The 12,945-nt window shown below is 47.0% G+C and overlaps 2 protein-coding genes across 2 annotated transcripts; one reads left to right on the top strand and one right to left on the bottom strand.

The window, feature by feature from the left end:
* The first annotated feature begins 2,187 nt into the window (after positions 1 to 2,187).
* On the top strand, positions 2,188 to 9,404 carry LOC123043783 (serine/threonine-protein phosphatase 6 regulatory ankyrin repeat subunit B). Its single transcript, XM_044466361.1, has 11 exons — positions 2,188 to 2,452; positions 2,552 to 2,689; positions 4,082 to 4,210; positions 4,825 to 4,967; positions 5,416 to 5,502; positions 5,609 to 5,737; positions 6,856 to 7,008; positions 7,268 to 7,369; positions 8,208 to 8,387; positions 8,466 to 8,545; positions 9,068 to 9,404. Exons 1-11 carry the CDS (start codon positions 2,377 to 2,379, stop codon positions 9,156 to 9,158), a joined length of 1,308 nt encoding a protein of 435 aa, XP_044322296.1. The 5' UTR covers positions 2,188 to 2,376; the 3' UTR covers positions 9,159 to 9,404.
* Positions 9,405 to 9,916: 512 nt separating this feature from the next.
* On the bottom strand, positions 9,917 to 11,489 carry LOC100415857 (vegetative cell wall protein gp1). The gene has a single exon (XM_044466362.1). The coding sequence runs from the start codon at positions 11,357 to 11,359 to the stop codon at positions 10,223 to 10,225; it is 1,137 nt and encodes a 378-aa protein (XP_044322297.1). The 5' UTR covers positions 11,360 to 11,489; the 3' UTR covers positions 9,917 to 10,222.
* Between the last annotated feature and the right edge of the window lie 1,456 nt (positions 11,490 to 12,945).

The raw sequence follows: 12,945 nt of genomic DNA on the forward strand, positions 1-12,945 counted from the left end.
TCTATATAACTCAGCCCTTTCATTGCATGTATTTATAATTATCCTCACTATATTATGCAGATTGAAGATCGCCAAATTGAAGAAAAGACAAGTGGGAGATATTGGGTTCATTAACACGTATCTCATAGATGCAACTGAGGTTCAATATCGTGCCCAAGAAACCGAGGCCAACTTGCTACGATCGTTGGAAATAAATGAACACAAAGATATTATACTCTTTCCTTACAACTTCAAGTGAGTGTTACTGTCTTGTGGCATATTCGGTTTCCTTATTAGTCCAGGTTATAGTAATATAATATTGATGAGTTATGCATGTGTGCACAGCTACCACTATATTCTCCTAGAGATTAAGCTTGAGAAGGGAGTAGTAACTGTCTTAGACTCCAAGCGAAAAGATCCCAAGGAGTATGCGGACATGACTGAAATGCTCGAGAAGTAAGTTAAATCGATCATTATCCACCATATCAGCAACTTTGTTCATTTCTGATATCAAGTAATTGTTTTCTTTGTATGGCAGGGCTTGGAGAAAATTCACCAAAAAAGCTCCGGGACTACCGAAGAAGCTGCAATTTAGGCACCCGAAAGTAAGTACTATATAGTAGCATATTCCAGGCATCTCCTAGTGATTCAAGCGCTAGTTTCATCAATACCATTTAGCATGCTTGCTAATTATCAGTTTGATTGACCTCTATTTCTTGTAAAGTGGTTGTCGCAGGAATAAGGGAATGATTTCTGTGGATACTATATTTGCGAGTCCATCCGCCACACGACCTGTGAGCGGGGCTACTCTGACAAACAATATAAAGTGCGTAAATAACAATATTCACAATTTTATTTTATTACCATCATTTGTGTTGAGTTTCATTCATTCATATATATATGTATTGACCCCCTTCTTAAAATTAGATGTTTCGGATGCGGGATGAACTCCTAGCACCAGATCGCATGCGAGCAATTCAAAAGGAATTGGCGGCATTCTTTCTTGACCATGTGATCGCTGAAGACGGAGAATACTATGTGGACCACGCGTCCGTATTTTAGGAGATTATATATTTGTAAAAGATAATTATTGTATATATGTAGCCGGTAGTGTCGGATAGATATACGAGAACTTGTTGTTCAACCAATCTCTCGGAGAAGGAGAGGTGGTCGATATCACTTCTCTCTGTATGCATATATGTTTATGACGATCTTCTGTTTGCTTACTAGCTAGCTAGCGTGTCTAGCTAGTCCTCTCTATACGTATGTATGGTACGTAGCGTCGACCAAGCACGAACAAAAGAGAGGACACTTCTCTCTATTAATTAGCTAGCTATAGCACAATATATGAAACACCTAAATTAACCCCCCCAAACCCCCCAAACACCCCCCCCTTTCAAAAAAAAACAAAAACCCCAGCCACAGAAGTGCTGACGCGTGGATGCCTATTGGTCCCGGTTGGTGCCACCAACCGGGACCAAAGGCCCTCCTGCCTGGGCTCAGCGGACAGGCCACGTGGAGGCCCATCTGTCCCGGTTCTGGATTGAACCGGGACTAAAGGGTCAGGGCATTAGTACCGACCCTTTAGTCCCGGTTCATGAACCGGGACTAAAGGCCTTCACCAACCGGGACTGTAGGCCCTTTTTCTACTAGTGCCATGACGGGCATTCCCAAAAAGCGCATTCCAATAAACCTACCTAGTGCGGGTGCATTAAAAAGTAGAGAAGTGTTTCTTTTAACTTCCATTTTTTAACTTTACACGAGAAAAGTGAAAAGCTAAAAACAGATGTTGTGTGGGTGGGCCTTAACTCTTCGTCCCGTACGATGTGTGTAGCCAACTGTTGCCACCCGTGCTTGCGTGGGCACTCCATCACTCCCGCGTATGTCGCCGCCTCCCCGCGCCTGCCGAGTGCCTGACCCCCACCATGTGGAGCGTTCCCCAAAAAAGCATGTCCCAACAATCCTATCCAATGTGGGTGCATTAAACCACGGAGGAGCGTTTTCGTGCTCGAAGGTGCACGTGATCAAGTTAGCAAAAAATGATTTACACACATTTTTCCCAAAAAAAAACATGACAATATCTCTACATATACATTGATTGATGTATAATATGTAAAAAAAAGAACAGTAATATGTTTGTTCTGTTATACTGTATTTGTTATACTACATCACAAATAGATATTTGTCTGACACAAAAGCTCACAAATATTGATCTTCTAATAGTAGAGTAGTACTGATATAGATATAAAAAGGAATCAGAGGGCAGAGGAGTGTACAAAATCCACTCTCCATCTGCGACTCTTCTCTCTCCTCCTCGACCGCTCTCTCTTGACCGGAGTCAGAATCTCGAGTGCAGCCGACCCGCCGTCTTCCCCGCTTGCCGGTGCCGCCATCGCCATGGATGGGGTTTCGACGGAGCCTCGCCACCCGCTCCTGCAGGCCGTTCTCGACGGCGACCTCGGCCTCCTCAAAGGTACCGTACTAGCAACAACCAACCCACTGCCTCCTATTGCTCCTGCCCCTACCCTTAGGGTTCCTTAGTGATGGTAATTTGGCTGGATCATGTGCGCAGAGATGGCGGGCGTCGTCGCGGCGGACGTTGGCGTCTGGGCGCGCGCGCTGACTGTGGCGGTCATGGAAGGGCGGCTGGACATCTGTAGGTGCCTCGTCGAGGACCACGGCGTCGATGTCAACCAGCGCACCTTCACAGGTTAATCCGGTTCCCTTTTCTCTTCGCGTCAATTCTGCTGCACCTCCCAGGGCCTCGGCTAGATGCACAAGTGCACATCACATCCCAGTAATCCCGAGATTAAAAATCCTAGTACTCATACTTAAAATGCCATATGCATCCCTAGTTGGTGCAGAGGCCGGGGAAGTGAAATTCTCCCCCAATTTAGATGGCTCCAAGATCCTCATCCCCCCTCTCTGAGTCTCTCTCCCCCCTCCCCCGTGTTGCCCGCTCGGGCGACAAGGGGGGCGAACCCTAGCTGCGCCGCCCGGCTCACCTCCCCCTCCCTTCCTCGCCGCCGCCTGAGCTAGCCGCCGGGCAAGCCTGGGGCGCCAAGGATGGTGGCGGCGGGGCCTCGGCTGCCCTGCTTCTGCGTAAGGAGTCCCGGATTTGGAGCGGCGGCTCCTTTGGCAAGGCACGACAGGCTCCGGTGAGCAGCCGTGCGGGCGGTGGATCTGGCGTCTTGGCCGCGCGGGCGGTGGGATCCCGGTGGTCGTTGGGGGCGGCTTCTGCAGCGGTCGGTGCGCGCGATCTGGGGCCTCCCCTCCTCCCCTGTTCGGCGTGCGGGCCAGCCTGGTCGGGCCGCGCTTCCCTTGGTCGCCGGTTCTGTACAGGAGGCGCTGTTGGTGGCGGGGATCTAGTTCGGGCGAAATCCCTGGCCGGCCATGACCGGCCACGCCGACGGCGATGCCTGAGGCACCGTTCCCCTCCTTGGAGGCGTCGGTATGGACTGATCTCCTCACTTTCCCATCCCCTAGGTCTCCCGGGCGAAAGCCCTAACTTTGTTGGGCGGTGGCGGCGCTCACGGTGCCGTTCCCTTCTTGAAGGCGCCGCTTTGGGAACCTTGGGGTTGGGTGGCGCTTATGGGTGGTGGGCGACGGCGGCCGGTGATGCGGCCCTATCCTAGCATGGATCGTCATGGCGAAGGACCTGCCAAGTCAAGGCTCGCGTAGGTGGAGGTTGTCGTTTGGCGTCGATGGCAGAGGACCTGCCAAGGTTGACACCTCAATCTGCTCTGAAGATGGACCAGTGGAAGATGCCAGCGACGACACATGCGAGTGCGTCGGACCGGTTTGTGCCCCGAACATGGCAGATGGCTCAGTCGGAGCCTCCGACTTTAGATGTTAGGCTTAGGTGAGAGGTCTGGGTATGTGGCCCAGCTTGCACCCCTTCATCATATGGATAGGAGTAGCAGTAGATGTTGCCAAGATGGTGGATTCAGGCATATTGTTATTCTACTTTGTAAGGTCCTCGAGAATAATCAATAAAATGGCCGCATGCATCTCCCAGATGCAGAGGCCGGGGGTCACCCTCCTTTTCTAAAAAAATATTCCAGTAATCCCAGGTTAACTTGATTCTTTTGTTTTGTTGCAGGTGACACTCCTTTGGCCATCTCTGCGACTTATGGGACGCCTGCCATCACGAGATATCTTCTGGATCGTGGTGCTGATCCAACTTTAGCTGGTGCCCTGTGGCCACCTCTTCATGCTGCTGCAAGTTTTGGTATCCCCTCGGCTCTCCCACATGCAGCCTGTTGAACTTCCATCCTGCCATATGTTTTTATTGAAATCTACGTATTCACCAAGTTCAGACATATGTGACGATTTGGACGGTGGAACAAGAAACAATGAGTTTCTGTACGGAAACTTAAAGGATTGGAATGTAAAGTAAATTGGTGTTAATTCTATAGTCTTGTTTGCTCACAGATCGATTTTCGGGAGAGAAAACACTGTGTCACTCTCAAGTGTTAATTCTAGTCTTGTTTGCTCACAGATCGATTTTCGGGAGAGAAAACACTATGTCACTCTCAATTGTTAATTCTAGTCTTGTTTGCTCAGAAATCGATTTTCGGGAGAGAAAACACTGTGTCACTCTCAAGTGTTAATTCCAGTCTTGTTTGCTCACAAATCGATGATTTTTGCTACTGCCTATATTTTTTTAGATAGAAAAACAACTATGGAAGTCAAATACTCTAAACCATATCATATTTGAAAACTTGGTCCTGGACATGATCATTGGTAACTACTGGCGGTTATCACATTTCCTAGTGTCTACATTTTCTTTCTTTTTGCAAAATAAGCTTATCTTGCTGATTTTTCTACAAACTTGTATTCTAGGACAATGTGAGATAGTGGAAATGCTGCTTTCAACTGGAATTGATGTGGATCATTTCGATTCTGTGTACGGGACCGCATTGCATGTTGCCGCTACTAATGCTCAAGATGGTTCAATGAATATTTTGTTGCAGCATCGTGCAGATGTAAGTCACCACTTTCTTCGTTCTCTTCTTGGCTGTGCACAATTAAATCCTGGTTTGTTAAGGCCCTAAGCGGCTGTATCTCCAGTTCATAACTACCATGAATGATTGTAATGAGAAGTGGAAATACTGTGGTCTGTTAGTACTTGGGCTCAATCATCTGAACCAAAAGAGTTTGTTTATGTTGGCACAAATCAAAACATATATACAACGTTTGTCGTTTGACCATAAGTAATTCTCCTGAAGTGAAACATGCTTATTTTCTCACAGGTGCTCTAAATGTTTGTCTAATTTTTATAATTAAATCAAAAAAATGTCTGCTTCTGTGCGTTGAGAAATGCTAATATGTGTAACACACACACACATACACACACACACAATGCGCTTATTTTATTTCCCCATTACTCCATTTTTTTGCAAGTGAATAAATTGGTTTTTCTACTTTCCACAGCCTAATAAGGTTTTCCGCCTTGATAGTACCCCGTTAAGGCTGGCCATGACTTCTGAATCGCTGGAATGTGCGAAGCTACTCATTATGGTCAGTAATCTTTCTCGTTCATGGAGCTTCCTTTAGTGTAGTCTACATTTTCTGCAGTTGACATCTCAAGCACTTACTCAAATGAAACTAAAATTTATTTACACAGGCTGGCGCTGATGTGAATAAAATTGACTATACTGGTGTTACTTACTTGATGGTAGCAGCGGGCAATGGTTTACCTGATATCCTGAAATGCTTACTAGATGCTGGCGCTAACCCAGATATTGATGATGGGGTGAGTCACTGAGTCTTATATTGTTCTCTTCCTCTCTGCCTTCAGGATCTACTTTCATGCGTATTCTCTGTTCTTAGTTGGCTGAATGGTTGTGCCTCGGCGGGACATGTTAGGTTCTAGGATGTTGAAAGATTAGGATAAATGTGCTCAGCTGCTTCTTTTACATCAACTGTACCCATGCTGCTGGGAATATTTTATTCATGCATGAGGAAACACATTGTTTTGGTAAATCATATCTGTTACTACGTGATGGATGGTCTACAGAGAACATGGGAAAAGTATTCCTGCAAACATGTTTATTGTGTAGTATCAATGACGCAGATCACCATATCGTGACATTTTGCACCGCCTTGGTCAGCACATATCTGCTGCAGTTCTTCCCAGGTGTTGAACTTACCAATTGCTGCCCAAGGAAGACGGGCATAGGCTTTTTCTGCTCTTTTTTCCCCTTGCTTTTAGGAGGAATTCTTAGTAAATCACCATCCTGTGCAATTATCTCTTTGCGGAGGCAGCGGAGTACCCTGCAGGATTTTCATGAATTTATTTATTGTCAATCGAGAAATTATCCAGTTTTCTTCATTGCCTGGTCAAATAGACACAGGATGCTTTCAAAGACTTATTCTTCTATTGTGTCGATGGCACATTCTTTCTCTATTCTAAAAAAAAAGGGCATCCCCAGTGCATGTACCTCCCGCTTGCGCAGGGTCTGGGGAAGGGTCCGACCACTTTGGGTCTATTGTACGCAGCATTTCCCTGCATTTCTGCAAGAGGCTGTTTCCAGGACTTGAACCCATGACCTCATGGTCACAAGGCAGCAGCTTCATATTCTGCTTTAACAAATTAATGCAGTGTAAGAAACATATTAGTCTGGGATTAGAATTAATATTTTTACAGGATTTAACCTTAGTTTTTATTTCCCGAATTTAGTGGGGAGGTATGGACATGACTATTCCATTATTTGTTCCTGCGTTTTGATTTGCTCAAAGCCCATCGAGCCATTTGGTTGAAATTGTAGTCTTCGAATTGTAACTATCAATATTGAAATGCTCTGCTAGTATAGTGCATCTTGTATTAATGATAATCGAACATGAAATCAGCCATCTCATTTGCTCCTGCAGTTTGGTACAACTCCAATCGAAATTGCTGCTCTCCAAGGCAGATGGGATATGGTTGAGATGTTATTTCCTTTAACTTCTCCCATTTCAAGATTGCCGGATTGGAGTGTTGATGGAATTATTTCTTATGTGCAATCTTTTGGTTTGAAGCCGAGGGTATGTAGTTCCTTTTCCGCTCACTTGCAGTTCCATAATGTTATGTATAGTGGCTAGTAGTCTTCCATTCTTCTGTTGCTCTGCTCCTGCAGCCATGATATCTATTGATATTTATAATACCAGAAAAATGTTATCCATAAGCGCCCCAATTTGAGAATGTGTTAATGTCATTTTTAGGGTCAACTAAGATTCTAAGTGAAGCTTCTTTTCTGTGTTTGTGCTGTATATATGTGTTGACCAAAAAGTATTTTTTGATCAGGATATACATCTATGTGAAATGAAAAGAGCTGAACTAAAGTTGCAAGCTACAGAGGCTTTTAAGAGAAAGGAATATGTGATAGCAGGAGAGCTATATACTTGTGTAAGTCACCGAGCCGAGATGATTATGATAGTTAGTTAGTTACAATGTCAATTAAAAATGTGCTTGTCATTGTTATCTAGCAAGGCACTTCACATTTTGAGCACGCCTAAAATGTTCAATCCCTGTCTAACTGTTCAGTGTCCTAATCTAACTGCTTAAGCTGCAGCTAGACTAGAACCACAGTGTCTGAAACAAAGGGCAGATTTGCGTGGCACTACAGCTGCATGCTATTATAGCAGTTGTTTTGCTCTGTTTGTCCTCAAAATGCAGTCTTGATTGTGCTCACAGTTGCTATTATCATCCAGTTACAGTAGCTACTACACCTGGTCTCCTTTAGTATATGTTCTAATGTCCAGTCAGTCAGTATAGCTAGTGGCCAGAGATAAAAAAATTGGTACTAGCTAGTAAAAAAAAATGAGCTTCTCGCAAAATGATAACAAAATAGCATGTATGGTTTTGTGGTCTTCCAATAACTTGCAATCTCACATATATGTATGTGTGAAGTATTTCTTTATTAAAACTAACTCGATGGAAGGTGAATGTGGCAGATTACTAGTTACCTATGTAAAAAACTGCACCTGTTTTAGTTAGATGAACTGTGTGAACTTCCAAAGGTATTCAAAATTATCTATATTAATTCATAAAAAATCAGCATCATTTTCCATGTATCTTTCGTGAAAATTCTGTCAAAGATGTTATATTGATTTCATAAAAGTGAACGGTTTCTTTCTGTCTCGATCTGGATTATCAGGAATGTTAGTGGGGTCAATGAAAATGTTGTTACTGTGTTATGTCAACTACCTTGTAACAAAATCTGCATGTGATTGGTCTACTGTAGGCAATGAGTTTTCAGTCTAGTCCAAAAGGTCTTGCAAACCTGCTAGCACATAGGAGTTTCTGTATGTTGCACGCGGGGATAGGAAAAGAGGCTCTCTCCGATGCTGCTAGGTGCACGGTGCTACGACCTTTTTGGCCCAAAGGTTACTATCGACTAGGAGCAGCCTTTATGTTGCTACAGGTAAAAAAGAACAAATTCGTTACAGCTGTTCTTTCATGACCATGATGAAATTGATCATCTTCTGGTGTCTACTCACAGGACTACGGAAAAGCAGCTCAGACGTTCGCAGCTGGCTTGAAACTGGACCCTACAAATGCCGATATGACAAATGCTTTAAGGTAATTGTTTGTTCCATGTCTCCATGTTGCGAAGAATCTTGTGCAGTCCCACCTGCTTGATTGGCCCCGTAAAAGGATGAACTATTTCTTATATGCTCCCTCTGTTCCTGAATATAAGACGTTTTGGCAGTTCAATTTAAACTGCCAAAACAACTTCTTATATTTAGAGAAGACGTTTTGGCAGTTCAATTTAAACTGCCAAAACAACTTATATTTAGAAACAGAGGTAGTAGATCGAAGTCCTTCTGGAGTGCGAGTGTTTTTTGTGTCTTGATGGTCTAAACTCGAGCATCACGTGGATTTAATGATTTAAGATCTCGAGCACCACGTGGATTTAATGATTTAAGATCTATTATTAAGAGTTTGGAGCTAGAACTGTAGCTCTGGTTCTCAAATCCATGGAAAGAGAGCACCTTGTCCTGGTGCCCTGTGCATGCCTTTGTTCTGTTCAGTCTCTGAAAAAAGAGCCATTTAGAAGTCTCGCCCGCCCATTGCTTACCCCAAAAGTATTTGTCGTCGCAGGGAAGCCCGAGAGACGGCAAGGAATCCTCCTCGCACCAGGGGGCTGGAGTGCCTTCACCCATTTGGAATGAGACGTTCCTGGAGAGATTGAGGCCCTGTTTCGTTGCTATGTCCAGTCCAGGGTATGCATGCCTGTCATTCTCTTTTCCTGTATCCAGTCCAAGGTATGCATGCCTGTTATTCTCTGGAGAGATTGAGACTCTGTTTCGTTGCTTAAGACTCTGTTTTGTGTTGAACCGTCCAAGAGTACCGATCTCATGTGCTATATTGTAGACCGTGTAAACATGGCTATCTGTACATTGTGGTTATATATCGTATCCGTGAACCATTGTGGTTATATATCGTGTGCGTGAATCACTCTGAAAAATGCGCTCGTCAAGGTGAAATCTAAGCAGTACTGTACTGGCTAGAAAAAAATGGATAACAGAAAAAAAAGTCATCTAGGAAGGGGATCGTATGGAACCGCAGATATATTTTAGTATTTTTTGAGAAAAAAGAAGATAATCGGTGTGGAAAGCGGGATTTTGTATGGCGTTGGGCATGCTGTAGATGTTAGCTGGGAGGTTTGCTGGTGGGTGCACACATTAGAATCCTGAAAATACAGTGCTTACTGAGGACAAAGATAGGATTCTTGGGGAATTTGTCACATCTCTCTTTTTTTAGGTGAACTTTGCACATTTTTTGCCATCACCTGTTGCTGGCTGGTGAATTTAACTAGAAACCACACAAGCATTTACGGGCTCATCTTTGAAAAACACGCTCTCAAGACGAACCAGTGGAAGAATATGGGCATGGAGGGTGCGCCCATGAAAGAAATCACAAGGAAAAACAACATAGACTGCAGTCCGCTGGACAAAAATGTGTTTTCCATGCGAATAAAAACATGTGTAGATACACGAAAGAACAACGAGTCATGTGCACAGATGAACGTATACCAACACGCAAATGATAATTACAAAGTAGTAATACTCTCACGGGTGCATGGAACAACAGAAACTAAAAGGAATGGCGGAACATAGAAGGAATACAAAAAGATGCATCATCACTATCTCGCTAGCCGGATACTACGCCACTTATTCTAGAATCTAGAAACAGCACACCGTGGCTCCGGACGGGGTCGATCTCCTCCTTCAGCTGTCATATGTGAGTATCACATCAATTGTCAGTCATTGGCGGCTTGCCCTTCGGAGGTGGCTCTGGCTTTGGTTCGGGTTCAGGCTTGGGCTCCGGCTTAGGCATAGGTTCAGGCTTGGGCTCTGGTTTAGGCATTGGTTCGGGCTTAGGCTCTGGTTTAGGCAATGGTTCGGGCTTAGGCTCTGGCTTTGGCATCGGCTCTGGTTTGGGCTCTGGCTTCGGCATAGGCTTGGGCTCGGGCTTTGGCATCGGCTCAGGCTTGGGCTCTGGCTTCGGTTCCGGCTTTGGCATTGGCTTAGGCTCTGGCTTCATCGGCTCGGGTTTGGGCTCTGGCTTTGGTTCTGGTTTGGGCATCGGCTCAGGCTTGGGCTCAGGCTTAGGCTCAGGTTTGGGCATTGGGTAAGGCTTGGGCTCCGGCTTCGGTTCGGGTTTTGGCATCGGCTCAGGCTTGGGCTCTGGCTTTGGCTCCGGTTTTGGCATCGGCTCAGGCTTGGGATCTGGCTTAGGTTCGGGTTTTGGCACCGGCTTAGGCTCGGGCTTCATCGGCTCGAGTTTGGGCTCTGGCTTTGGTTCAGGTTTTGGCATAGGCTCAGGCTTGGGCTCTGGCTTCGGTTCTGGCTTAGGCATCGGCTCAGGCTTGGGCTCTGGCTTCGGTTCGGGTTTTGGCATCGGCTTAGGCTCAGGTTTTGGCATAGGCTCAGGCTTGGGCTCGGGCTTTGGTTCAGGTTTTGGCATAGGCTCGGGCTTGGGCTCTGGCTTTGGTTCAGGTTTTGGCATAGGCTCGGGCTTGGGCTCAGGCTTAGGCTCAGGTTTGGGCATCGGGTAAGGCTTGGGCTCAGGTTTTGGTTCGGGCTTTGGCATCGGCTCCGGCTTCGGTTCCGGTTTGGGCTCTGGCTTTGGCATGGGCTCAGGTTTGGGCATAGGCTTAGGCTCTGGCTTTGGCATGGGTTCAGGCTTAGGCTCTGGCTTTGGCATGGGTTCAGGCTTAGGCATTGGCTCTGGCTTGGGTTCCGGCTTGGGCTCCGGGTACGGCGTCGGCTTGGGCTCCGGCTCCGGGAGCTTCTCAGCGAGGCCACGGCCAGCGGCGGCCGCCTGGCTGAAGCCGGAGGCCGCGACTAGCCCGACGAGGAGCACGGCAAGGAGGCTGTGCCTCGCCATTGCTGCCCGCTCCTCCTTCTCGCAGCTCTTGCTGCACTTGTGCTTCACTGCTTCTAAACCTCTCTACTGAGATAAAGTGGATGGGGTGTCGGTGTGGTTCCTCTGAATGGTGGTGTGGAGAACCGGAGATGGCATATGGGGTGGCTTTATAGGGCGGAGGGACCAAGCAGGTTGGGACGCGTGTGCCACACTCCCGAATCCCGATCGACCAGTGCCTGTGGGTCTCCGGGTGGATCAGGTTACCTCAACTTTTCATCTGCCGTCTGCACCTTCCTCCCGCCTGGACTGCAAGGCAGCGGCAGTACTAGTAATGAGAAGAGACCGCGGACAGTAAATTCGTGCTGTGGACGCCGCCGGACGCCGGACGGCGGACGGCGGACGGCTGGTGGCCGGTGGCCCGTCGCCGTCGCGCCTTGAAATCCATGTCGGGGATTTCTCCATTGCGCGTAGCATCCGACGACGCCTGATGGGTGCGGGTCAAGTCCGACGACTGTTCTAGGCAGCTGCTAGCCGAGGCTGACGGCGACGGGGCACTGAGAGTTGAGCCTCAGCTTGACGGCAAGGCATCATCAACTCAACTGCGCCGTAGTACGATTTCACGTGGAGCTTTTACTGCAGCCTGCATAGATTTCTCGCACAAAAGTAAGCTCAAGGCCTCAAGCTGTGGTCGCCAGGCAGACACGACTAGCTTGCTGCTGTTGTTTGACTGTTCATGCGTGCCCGGTCGATCTATAAACCTGCGATTCTGCGTACGGCGAGCCGCGGTGTGCCATCGTCGGCAATCGCACCGTACCTGTCGAACCATCGGCAGCTTTGAAATTGGCTGATTGATTGACCGGTTAAAAGTCACGCACGCGGCCAGGTAGGCACGGAGGCAGGCAGAATTGCTTTTGTTGATATTCTTCCAAGCACTTTTTGCTTGAACAAGCGTCTTTCATGCCGCATTTTTCTTCTTTTTGTGGGGCTTGCGGCGTTGATCAACACTGCAGCTGTGATAATGTAACATGTGTTGCGTAAACATGGTACTGCTAATCGAAATTTATTGATTAACAAATGAAGCAACCTGCCTACCTAGCTAGCTAGATTGTTATAGTAGTAAGATCATTTTGCGCCCTACTACTATTCGCGTGGAGCTCACACAAGTCAAGAACGCGCAAGAGTAAACCTCAAGCTGACCGTAACCGTAGCCCAGCCGGTCCGTTTGCGTGCTTGCTTCATGTTGTTTGACCATCCGTGCATGGCCCGGTCGATCTATCTGCGCACGGCAACCCAGCCAGGGTCTGCCATCGGAGGCAGTCGTACCATAGCTATCGAACCATGGGCAACGTTGAAATTGTTCGTCGAGAGATGGATCGACCGACCGACCGACCTTGCTTGCTCTTGCTCACGGTATTAATTGCTTGACTGGTTAACCTAATTGGTCACGCCGAGGCCAGGTAGACAGGGTAGGCAGGCACAGCAAATCTTTGCGTTGATAATCGGAGCACATTTCTCACGAGTGTTTGTGTGAGTACCGATCAAGTCAAGCACAGCCACACCTACGTGTTCTTCTTGCTGCGTTTTCCTTGTGGGGTTGCTGCATTGAT

This window comes from Triticum aestivum, chromosome 2B (assembly GCF_018294505.1).
Source record: "Triticum aestivum cultivar Chinese Spring chromosome 2B, IWGSC CS RefSeq v2.1, whole genome shotgun sequence".
Classification (NCBI taxonomy): domain Eukaryota; kingdom Viridiplantae; phylum Streptophyta; class Magnoliopsida; order Poales; family Poaceae; genus Triticum; species Triticum aestivum.

Coding starts and splice junctions, on each gene's coding strand:
- LOC100415857 (XM_044466362.1), bottom strand. CDS start 11,359: ATGGCGAGGCACAGCCTCCTTGCCGTGCTCCTCGTCGGGCTAGTCGCG.
- LOC123043783 (XM_044466361.1), top strand. CDS start 2,377: ATGGATGGGGTTTCGACGGAGCCTCGCCACCCGCTCCTGCAGGCCGTT. Junction 4,211..4,824: donor TCATGCTGCTGCAAGTTTTG/GTATCCCCTCGG, acceptor CTTGTATTCTAG/GACAATGTGAGATAGTGGAA. Junction 5,738..6,855: donor ACCCAGATATTGATGATGGG/GTGAGTCACTGA, acceptor TTGCTCCTGCAG/TTTGGTACAACTCCAATCGA.